Source organism: Emys orbicularis, chromosome 12 (assembly GCF_028017835.1).
Source record: "Emys orbicularis isolate rEmyOrb1 chromosome 12, rEmyOrb1.hap1, whole genome shotgun sequence".
Classification (NCBI taxonomy): domain Eukaryota; kingdom Metazoa; phylum Chordata; order Testudines; family Emydidae; genus Emys; species Emys orbicularis.
In genome coordinates, this window is record NC_088694.1 from 2,562,416 (window position 1) to 2,573,703 (window position 11,288).

Sequence of the window (11,288 nt, forward strand, 5' to 3'; positions counted from 1 at the left end):
ATGGAGCTGCCTGCGCTCCCAGAACTCCATTAAAATGCTCCCATGAGCACACTAGCCCCTGGGTTCCTACAGTGCCCATGGCTGGGGTCCCACTCTGCCTGGCTCCTCTCCATAGACGAACACAGGCCTAGATCTCTGCCTTCCAGCAGGTAAGAACTAGAGATCAGGGAAGGGAGAAGAACCGAGTAACTCGAGAGGACCGTGGGCCAGGTGGTGCTGTAAGGAACTGCGTGAGGGTGAACGGTTCCTTGCTGTACCCTGGGGGACAGGAGTGGATTGCGCAGGGGGAGGTTCTGAGGGGGAAGTTACCAGGAACCCAGGGACTGAGAACAGTGGGTCTCTCCTCCCCTCCCCTTTGTCAGGTACAAGACAAGCTGCACACTGTGGATTTACTGTAGTGTTTTATTCCATGGGAGCAGGGACTGGACAGTGCCAAATGCTCATTCACCAGAGACAGGCCGGGCCATGGGACGGATCCCCCAGTGGGGCAGGGTGGAGACTGGAGCGGCTCGCTGCCCAGGACCAGGCCCCAGAGCAGGAGGAGGAGAGCTGCGGACAAGGCACGAGGGGTCAGGTGGTGGGGCTGGCAGCCCAGCGAAGGATGGGGGTAGGGGAGCTAGGCAAGAGTGGCTTTGCTCCAGCTGCTCTCCCCCAGAGCGCTGGCCCCTTGCTTCTCGGGAATGGCAGTGTGCAGGCACTGCCCGTTGCAGCCGGGGCTGGGGCGGGGCGGGGGGGTGGAGGGCGTCCCCTCTACTTCTTCCACTCGTTCTTGTCGTAATCCCACTTGGCGGAGAAGCCCTGAATGGGGTTCATGCGCATGTCCAGCATCCTCTTGACCTGCTGAGCCTTCCACTCGTCCGTCAGGGTGCGCGGCTTCGGGGGGAACACTGGGGACACGGCGAGGGGAGAGCTCAGAGCACCCGTTTGCTCAGGACCAGCCTGCCGGTTCTCCACCCGACGTGCCGTGCTCGTGGCCACGTTATTCCCCATCTCCCCTCCCGCCGGGGCGTGGGGATCAGCCTGGCCGAAGGCCTAGGTCAGCCTTGGACGCCGGCGGCTCCCATCGATTTCACGGGCGGCTTTGTGCTCCTCCCCACCCCCTTCTCCTCCCAATTCACGGCCAGGCTGGGCCGGGGACCGTGGCTGGCTCAATGGCATTACGTGGGCACCAGCACCCGGCCCCTGCCCGGCCCCTCAGCAAGCAGCACAAGCCGGCCTGGCCAAGGGCAGGGGGCGGCCAGAGGCCTGTCCTAGGAGGTGCTGGCTCAGGCGCCCTCTGCTGGCTGAAGGGTGGCTTACACTGAAGGCTGCTTCCCCAGGGAAGGGTGTGAGGGAGAATATTTGGGGCTGTTTATTTGTTTTAAAGAAGGGGCTTAGAAAACCTTTGGGCTCTTGCAGCCTGTGTGCACCGGGGGTGAGGCCAACAGGGGCCAGAGGGGGTTTTCAGGGGATCTGAGGACCAATGCCCCAGCTGGATCAAGGTGTCAGCTCTTTCGAGGGGCTGGGCTGGGCAGGGTTACGAGCAGACCCGCTCAAGGGCATGCCCAGATGGATAGAAGTCTCCTACAGCCGTGCTCTGAGCTCTGCTTCGCCAGCTCTATGCCCAGTGCCAGAAGCCAGGGCCTCGCTCCCCAGCCAGTTCCATGCCCTGCTAGTTCTTGCCCCATCCCAGGCCTGAGCACGTGGCCAGCTGCAGGTCCAGGCCTGGTTGGCAGCAGAGCCAGGGTTCGAATGACGTGTCTCTCAAATCCCAGCTCAAGCTGGGGCAGGAAGTTCTGGGCAGCGGAACATGGACACCCCTAGAACAGAATGTTTGGGAGTGGGGATTTGAAGGGGGAGCCTCAACAGAGGCAGTAGATTGTCACTACAGCCTCCCAGCCCTGTCCCGTTTGCCTTCCCACGTGTTGTCCTACAAGCATACGGTCCATCCCCCCTTACCATAGACTCGCTGCCACCACACGATTAATCCAGTGATGCCAAAGAATACGAAGATGCCTCCTAGCACTGTCTTCCATTCGTTGGATGGCCTTTTCATCTCCGCGAAGGTCTGGTTGAACTTCAGGTGATAGACTAGAGAGACAGGCGCAAGGCTAAGGCGGCACAGAGAACCCCAGCCCACTCTGACAGCCGGTCCGCTCCCCCACCCCGGGGGCTGCTTGAGAGACCGTGTTAGCACAGAGATTGCAGCCTATCGAGTGCCTCCAGATCCTGTCTGTAAAGGGAGCTACAGACAGTTCTGGCAAAGGCTTTGTGCTGGCCGCTAACCTCAGAGCCCCCTCCGCCCCCCTCATCCCATCTGCTGCTCCCACAGGCTATTCCTTGCACGGCCCATCCTGCCTTTCCTCCTGTCAGCTGTCTCTGGAGTGTCAGGCCTGCTCTGGCAGAACTTGGACAGCAGTTAACAGGCAGGTTAGAGACATGGTCCAAGCTTTTAGACCATGAATCCAGATGGGAAGAGCACTGAAATCGCAGGGACTGGGATACTGTCCCAGGATAACGGCTCCTGTTGCTTGGCAAATGCAGAGATGTCTGCTTTCCACGTCCATCCGTCCGTGTTGGTCCAACAATGGGGCAGCACCAGCTTCCAACAGGGTAAGCATGAAGCCCCACGCCCAGCAGCCTGTTTTGGGGAGCTCTCCTGTCAGCATGGTGCAGCTCCAATGGTGGAGCCAGGGCTCGGGGTCTCTTCTCTCGCACTGTTCTGAGCAGGGCTAAGCACCATGGTGGTGAGGCCAGCAGGGCCCATCTACACTAGTGCTACTGCTGAGGGCAGCAAAGGTGAAACTGGCCCAGTGCTGAAAACGGGGCTCGTTTTTCTACTGGAGACTCTCCCGGGTGCGTCTATCTGATGGTGTTCGAGAGAGACAAACCCGTCTGCACCCGGACCGGGGAAACGGTGGTAGAACCGCGCTGGCAAGAGGGAGCTGGAGTGGTTGGGTCATGGTCTGGGAGCAGAAGATCTGGGCTCTGCCACCTACAGGCTATCGGACATCAGGGAAGTCATTTCACCCTCACTGCGGCTGCTTTGTAGGGGTGATGATGCTTCCCAGGGCTCATTCATTAGCATTTCTAAAGCACTGATACGCTTGAGAGCACCAAGGCGAGGGTTAAGTTCTCCATGGTGTAGGGCAATGGCCTAGGGGAGGGAAGACCCTGGAAGTTGCTTTGCTCAGCTGTAAACAGGACGAGGACAGAGTCCAGTTCGTGGTTACCCAGCCGACGTATCAGCCCTTTGTGGCTCCGTGCACTGATCTATGTGGTGATTCTCGTCCCCCACTTGCAGCCCTTCAGCCGAGGATTCAGGGGCAGCCTGTGTATTTCATGCAGGTTTGGGTGGGGCTGGGCTTCAGTGTTTCCATGCTCTTGATTGCAAGTTTTGTCCCGGCGTAAAAGGCCAGTTTACTAGTTGTTGTCATGTGCACAGAGCTTCCTTGGGCTAGCTCAGATGCAGAGTGGTGCAATGTTTGCTCACTCCCCAGTGACTAGATGCATTGACCTGGAACAGATGTAACTGTTCGGCTGCTGCCTGCTCAGGACAAAGCGCTATCGATAAAGTGCCGGCTGGCTTTGGCTGGCTCCTCTTGTGATCCAGACTTCTGGGGTGACACAGCACCCTCCCTGGCGGACACTCCAGCTGGGGGAGCAGCGTATTTAAGGCATTACACCAGCTGGTTTCCCGGTATGTCAACTAATGGCGGAGCGGAGAATGCAAGTTACAAGGGGGTTGGCAGCAGAAGGGGAGGGAGCTGCTCCCTGGCGCTGACTTTTCAGAGGCTTTTGGGCCTCAGCAACTTTGGCCCTCAGCAACACCTGGGCTAAAATTTCCACGGGCACTGGGTTTGATCACCGACTGGAGGCCTGACTTGAGCCTGACCCTGCCAGATGCTGGGCACCCTCTGCTCCAGCTGAAGCCAGCAGGGTTGGGGAGGCTGCAGCTTGCAGGATGGGGCTCCGAGCGAGGGATATCTGGGGGGAATCCAACTCGGCATGTGCCAGTGCTGATCTCAGCCAACGCCAGAAGCCCAGGGCTCCAGGTACGGACCACGAGGGAGCCCAGGGATGTTTCTCAGCAATCACACGCTCAAAGACAACGGAGGCCTGGGTGCCAGGTTTGTATAATTTTTGGTGCTGCCCAAACTGGGTCTAAGCGGAGCCGTCCCGTCCATAGGATGGACCGGGGCAACTGCTCCAGTCCCTGCATTTTGGGGGGACGTGGGGTCCAGGGCAGCCTGGTGGGTTAGCGGGGGGCCTAGCGATGGCAGCAGTGAGCGACCTGGCCCCAGCCTGCCCTGCTCCGCCCCACCGGCTCCCAGCATTGCTTGGGGGAGGGGGCGGAACCCGGAAAGAGGCGGGGCAGGGGTGGGGGCTTGGGGGAAGGGGTGAAATGGGGGTGGGGGGGGCAGAGCAGAGGTGGGAAGAGACAGAGAGGGGCGTCCTGGGGCTGGGTCTCAGGCCCCCCGCTAACCTCCCAGGCCACTCTGGACCCCGTGTCCCCTTGAAGCACGGGGCCCCCCAAAGCGCGGGGCCCGTACCGGTTGCCCTGGTCCATCCTATGGACAAGATGGCTCTGAAAATATAACATTGGTGGAGCACGGGCATTACGGGCCTATATAACTCGCTGCCTATGGATGGAGGGTGCCGAGTTCCCTTCCTTTAAATGACGCAGACCTACAGTACTGCTGGGCTGGGGAGATCTCTAATGCCATGGCCGGGAGAGGTGTGGTTATGGTTTCTCTGTGTGGTTTAGCTGGTTGGAACATCTCTGAATAGCCCAGCACTTCCGTCCCTCACCGATCCAGGTCACTCACTGGCTCCCGAGGCCCTGGCCCGCCCGGTTCCTTGGGTCCAGCAGCACAGCCCGTCCCTCCACCCGCTGTGTCCCAGCCACAACCTGCTCGGTCGCCTGGCAGCCCCCAGCCCACAAGCAGGAGCTGGACGCTGCGCAGAGAGGATGGGGGAGAGGTAACTGACCAGACCCCCCCTCTGGTACCATGACCTCCCCCCTCGCCTGTTCCCACCCCAGCAACGGGGCTTCCACCCCCTCCTGCTTACGGGCCACTTTCTCCTCGTTGCTCAGCTGCTTCCATGAGCCCTTCTCCTTCTCCTTCAGGGCCTTCTGCTCCGCTCCCAGCTCCTTGTGGTACGGGACGTCGGGGAGCGGGGAGCTGCGCTTGTCGTAGTAGTGGGGCACCGACATGTCCTCTTGAGTCGCCACTAGAGAGCGAGATGGCAGAGACCAGCCTCAGCAAAGCCCCAGCACATCCCTACCGCTGCCCCAGTGCCCTGCGCCAGCTCCCCCATCCCTCAGAGCCGGAGGAAGCCCGGCCAGCCGGGAGCGTCCATCTGTACAGGGTCTGCACGGTGTCACCTCAGCCCCGGCCCAGGGCGGTACGGGGACCCTGACAAGTCTTATTCCCATGCTGCAGCTGAGCAAGGTGCACACAGCAACTAGTTAACAGGGGCAGGACCTAAGGGGTTAACAGGGTAAAACAAGCAGCAGTTTGTGGGAAACGGGCACTGGTGCCATCTTGTGGATAAACTGGGAACAGCGCTTTAAAGCTGCTGCAGGTGACCAACAAGGGACTGAGAATTGGGCTTGCGGCTCATTTCCACTTGTTGATGGAGAGAGAGCAGGTGAGGGGGCGGCTACAAGGAGTTTTACCCTGGTGATTTCAGGAGTACCCAAGGGGGGAGAGACAATAACAAAACGAAGCAATGGCCCAAGTATTAAATGTCTTTTTTGTTTGTTTTCACCCATACAAGTTAGCAGCGATCGGACAACTAACCTAGCGAACATCAGGGTAAGTGGGGTGGGATCTGAAGCTAAAATACAAAAAGAACAAGGTAAGAATGACCTAGACGCGTTAGATGTCTTCAAGTCAGCAGGACCAGATGAAATGCATCCTAGAATACTCAAGGAATTGGCTGAAGAGATCTCTGAGCCATTAGCAGTTATCGCTGAGAACTTGTGGGGGATAGGAGTGAGCCCAGAGGACTGGAAATGGGCATAAAAAGAGGAACAAGGACAACCCAGGGAATTATAGACCAGTCAGTTTAACTTCAGTGCCAGAAAGATAATGGAGCAATCAATCAATTTGTAAGCACCTAGAAGAAAATAAGGTGACAGTCAATATGTTTTTGTCACGAACAAATCATGTCACATCAACCTAATAGCCTTCTTTGACAGGTAACAGTCCTTGTGAATAGGAGGCAAGCAGCAGATGTGATATAGTTTGACTTTAGTAAGGCTTTTGATACTGTCTCACATGACAGTCTCATAAACAAACTAGAGAAATACAGCCCAGATGAACCTGCTGTAAGGTGGGTGCAAAACTGGTTGGAAAATCGTTCTTGGAGAATAGTTATCAGTGGAAGGGCCTATCGAGTGGGGTCCCACAAGGATCTGTCCTGGGTCTGGTTCTATTCAATATCTTCATAAATGATTTGGATAATGGCATAGAGAGTACACTTATAAAGTTTGTGGACGATACCAAGCTGGGAGGGGTTGCAAGCGATTTGTCGAACAGGATTAGAATTCAAAATGATCTGGACAAACTGGAGAAATGGTCTGAAATAAATAGGATGAAATTCAATAAGGACAAATACAAAGTACTATGCTTGAGGAATAAGCAATTGCACAAACACAAAATGGGCAATGACGGCCTAGGAAGGAGTACTGCGGAAAGGAATCTGGGGGCATAGTGGATCACAAGCTACATATGAGTTACCAATGTGATACTGTTGCAAAACCCATTCTGGGATGTGTTAGCACATGTGTTATAAGCAAGACACAATAAGTCATTCTTCCACTCTACTCAGCACTGATAAGGCCTCAACTGGAGTATGGTGTCCAGTTCTGGGCGCCGCACTTCGGGAAAGATGTGGACAAATTGGAGGAAGAGCAACAAAAACAATTAAAGGAAAACATGGCAGAAGAAGGAAGATTGAAAAAATTGGGTTTGCTTAGTCCAGAGAGCGAAGACCGAAGGAACAATAACAGCAAGTTTCAAGTACATAAAAGGTTGTTACAAGGAGGAGGGAGATAAATTGTTCTCCTTAACCACTGAGGACAGGACAAGAAGCAATGGGCTTGAATTGCAGCAAGAGAGATCTAGGTTAGACATCATGAAAAACTTCCTAACTGTCAGGGTAGTTAAGCACTGGCACAAATTACCCCCAGTGGTTGTGGAATCTCCGTCATGGGAGGTTTTTAAGAGCAGGTTGGACAAACACCTGTCAGGGATGGTCTAGCTAATATTAGTCCTGCCTCAATGCAGGGGCCTGGAGTAGATGACCTCTGATTTTCCCTGAGTTTGCGGCTAGTGTTAAAGGATGTGTCGGGCGAGTGCTCATACCTTAATTGAATCTTTAACAAAGACTTCCTTTCTCCCAGATGTGAGTTACTCACTGAAATTAAATGTGTGCTTATTGTTTACTGCAGTCTGACTAAAAATCCCAATCCTGCAGAGTTGCTCAACTTTCATGCTTGGGGTGGCCTCATTTCTCCACATAGGACCCTAATTTCTAATGTAAAAAGGTGCAGAGAGGAGAAGAAGAGGAGTAAAGCCCACTGCCTTCTCAGGCCCACTTTATACATCACAAAGAAGGGCCCAGGCCCAGCTTTCCCCAGTCTCTGCCGGTTACCAGTCGGGGCCTTCCCCAGCACTCCCCACCCAAGTCTGTTCTATTCGCTAGGGCCCACAGGGGCTAAACGGAACCAGGACGCTGTGAGAGCCAGGAAGTTAGCGAATAGCCCCATCCCTACGGGAGAAAGAATCACAAGTAGCTGCAATATGAGCACTTTGGAGCAAGCAAATATCTGCCGTAGGAGAATTCATCGAAGCGCTCCAGCCACTGGGCTGAAATTCTGGCCCCATTGACGTCAGTGGCAAAACCCCCATTGACTTCAATAGGGCCAGGAGTTCATCCAGGTCTGGTGGGCTGAGCCCTGGGGGAGATCAGCCTCAGACCGGAGCAGGACTGGAGAGAGAATTGCGTCATTTTATGAGCAAAATGTTCAGTGATTCAGGCTACAATTCCCCCACGTAGTGCTTGCGCGGTGCTCTGAGGCCTAGTGAAGACAATGCTGGGTAAGTGCGAGGTTAGTGGCACCGAGTCCCATGCTGCAGGGCGGAAGCAGTTTGCATGCAGGGGTCAGGAAGGAATCCACTCCCTGTTCTCCAGAGTGGAGGGTTGGCCACTCAGGGTATTATTGGGAATAACTGGGTCTGCACTGAACAACACACCTGCGGTGGCCTGGGTCAGCTGACAGGTTGGCAGGCCTCGGGCTGCAGGGCCGTACAATGGCAGTGTAGAGGTTCGGGCGCCGGCTGCGCGGGCACCGTTGGGTCTGACAGCCCGCTCCGGCCTGAGCTCTGCAATGTCTCAGTCCTGCAGGCCGAGCCCTGCCAGCTCGAGTCGGCTGACCTGAGCCAGTCGCGGGGGTTTAACGGCAGGGTAGGCCTGAGGCCAGGCACTTGTGCCTCTGATGTGCCAGCAGCCCCGGCTGGAGGCAGGCTGCAGAGCGGGGTGGCCTGTGGGGTGGAGATCCGCTGTTCCCCAGGTACATGCAATGCTGCTTACGCGGCCCTCTAGAGCCGCAGCTCCAGTACCAGTCTCCCTCCTCTGCCTGACGTGGAAACCAGAGCCAGTGGGGGCCCAGTCTCCATTGGCTCCCCTGACCCCCCGGGCTGGCTCGCAGGGGCATTCGGCGAGGAGAGGGCTCTTACCATGTCCGCTATGGCCATGTGCTGCTCTGATGCTGGCAGCGCCCAGGACTCCTCTCCTGGCCAGGGTGCCCACGCGCAGGGCCGGCAGCGAGAGCATCTGTGGGATCAAAGCATTGGCACCTCTGTCACGCGGGCGCCTGTGCTGTGCTGTCCAAGGGGGGAGAGCGCCACCTAGCTGCACCCCAAGGACCCGCACCGGCTGCCCCCTCACCCAGGAGCCCCCCCCCCCAGTCTTGCTCGAATCCTCGAGCTCCTCACCAAGCCTCCTGCCGGCGCAGCCCTTCGCAGCGAGTGGGTTGTCCTGGGAAGGCCGTTCTTTGCTCCCCGGTGCCGTCTGATTGGCAGCCGGGTGGGAGCCTGGCTGGTCAGCGGCCCCCAGCACCACATCCCCTCCCCAATGGCAGCTTCAGGCTCATGGCGAAAGGCCTTGGGCTGCAGAGCCCAGCTGGCCTCAAATCTCTTGGTGGCAGGGAAGGGCGGGATCGTCCCTGGTGCCGCCCGGCCCTCCCCAGCACAGATCGCTCCAGAGCAAACGGGGGAAGGATCCTGTCTCAGGTAACTGCTCTGGAAAGAGGCAGGACTGTATCCCGAACCCGCTTCCAGGGGGCAAGGGCACGAGCAGCAGCCCTGGGAGTTGGCACAGGACTGCACCGGGGCACCTGGGTTCTGTTCCTGGCTCTGCCACTGACTCCTTGGGTGACATCGGGCTAGGCATGCCCCCTCTCCGTGCCTCAGTTTCCCCAACTGCAAGACCTGAAGGGGGTGTTGGGAGCATTGGCATTTGGGAAGGGCCCGTAGAGGCTTGGATGAAGGCGGCCGGAGCGTCCCTGCTCCTGGTCCCTGCAGTGCCAGCCAGCGAGTGCATTTCCAGGCTGGGTGCAAGGGCCGGGTGTGCAGAGCATTCGTTGCCTTCATTGCAAGCCGCTCCAGCCCGGGCCTGACAAGACTCATTCTCCTGTTATTTACCAGGCCTCTCTGCCTCCAGCTTTCTTCCCCGCTAGCTGCCATGAGGGGTGCCACCTGGCCAGGTTTTCCCAGGCTCGTCCCTGTGCCAGGCAGTCTGCCAGCCGGCTCTGCACGCTGCCAGCTGGCCGGTTGTATGGGCACAGGACGATCCCGGATGTCCTGGGTTTTTTGTACCTCAGAGGTGGCAGCCCTACCTGCCATGGTAGCCCACCCCGCCAGGCCAGCCTGGCACTGGCCATGCCCCTCACGCTGCCGGACTTGGGCACTTGGGGCTCCGTGCCCTTCAGCTCGGGGCGTCGCAGCTGGCTCAGCCTCCCCGCTCTAAATAAGGCGACTGGGACTTGGCAGGGCCCCGTCCTGTCTGACCTCTACCAGCAGGACACAGCTAACCCACACGGGCAAGGGACAGGGACAGGCCCGCAGGGACGGGACAAAGGCCCCCAGCCCTTGGCCAGCGGCGGAGGCAGTGGGGCCCGGGGCTGCTCCCACCCTGGGGGTCACCCAAGTGCACTAGACGCTGATGTCAGAGCCGAAAGGATCCCCCCCCCCCGAAATGCCTGAGTGTAGGGGGAGCTTGGGAAGCCCCTTCAGTCCGGTGGAGTTACAGATACTGCCCCTCTCCTGTCTCTCTTCCCCAGAGGGCTCAGACGCGGGGCCGGGGGCCGGCCTGCTCTCCAAAGTGCAGCTAGAACAGAAGCAGCCGCTCAGCGTCCCTGCCCCAAGAACCATCCAGCCCCTCTGTTTGCGGCCCAGCCCCGGCACCGAAAGGCTGTGGATCCTGCAGCCCCCGGCCTCACGCGAGAGGGCAGTGCCAGGTCGCTGGGCCTCCGGCTGCCTCGGTCAGCCCCGCTGGCCCCCTGGCTCCGGAGCGGGCAGGGTCGTGCATACTTACTGCAGGACGAGGCAGGGCGGGCTGCAGCCAGCCGGGAAATGGAGGCAACAGGCGTCCCCGAAGTGCAGCTTGTGCTGGGTTCTGGGCACGGGGCCAGCGCACACACGCCGGCCAGGCCAGCAGAGACTCTTATTCTAGAAGAACTCGGCTGCACAGCTGTGGGATTGTGGGAGAACATACCACCCTGCAGGGCCCCCCCACCTCCCACCAGCGCGCGGCCTCCGAGGGGGCACCCAAAAATCCCGCTGCTCAAGCCCCCAACCTCCCCCTCCCACCCAGAGCCCTCAGGGCCGAGCACTTTAGAGGTAGGACTGCGTGGGCTGGAATGGATCCCTCCAGCCGGCTGGCAGGGGGCCAGTTCCCAGGCAGACGCCCCCCCAGAGCCAGAGGCACTGTAAGAGTCCCTGACGCAGCCAGGCTCAGGCAGGGGAGGAAGGGGGGCGGGAGCCACTGGTCTGCAGCCCGCTGGTTCCTGAGCCTGACGCAGGCAGAGACGGTGCCAGGGCCGACGCAGGCTGGTGACCTGTGACCCCCTGTGAGGCTTGGGCCCCAGCCCTGAGCACAGCTGCAGGCCCATGCTCCCTTTGGGTTCCCGTCTTCCCACGGCCCTGCCGTCAGCCCAGGGCGCGGGAGAGGGGCCTGGGCCCTGCCTGATGGTGCTGTGCTGTGGGGAGCCGTCCCACACTCCCTGCTCGCTGTAC

At 58.7% G+C, this 11,288-nt stretch overlaps 1 protein-coding gene across 1 annotated transcript; it reads right to left on the reverse strand.

Annotated features, from left to right (window-relative positions):
- Positions 1-394: 394 nt before the first annotated feature.
- LOC135886723 (cytochrome c oxidase subunit 4 isoform 1, mitochondrial) lies at positions 395-10,750 on the reverse strand. Its single transcript, XM_065414504.1, has 5 exons — positions 10,588-10,750; positions 8,730-8,826; positions 5,053-5,214; positions 1,939-2,070; positions 395-887 (listed from the first exon to the last, which is right to left on the reverse strand). The coding sequence occupies exons 2-5, from the start codon at positions 8,824-8,826 to the stop codon at positions 751-753; spliced, it is 528 nt and encodes a 175-aa protein (XP_065270576.1). The 5' UTR covers positions 10,588-10,750; the 3' UTR covers positions 395-750.
- Positions 10,751-11,288: the final 538 nt, after the last annotated feature.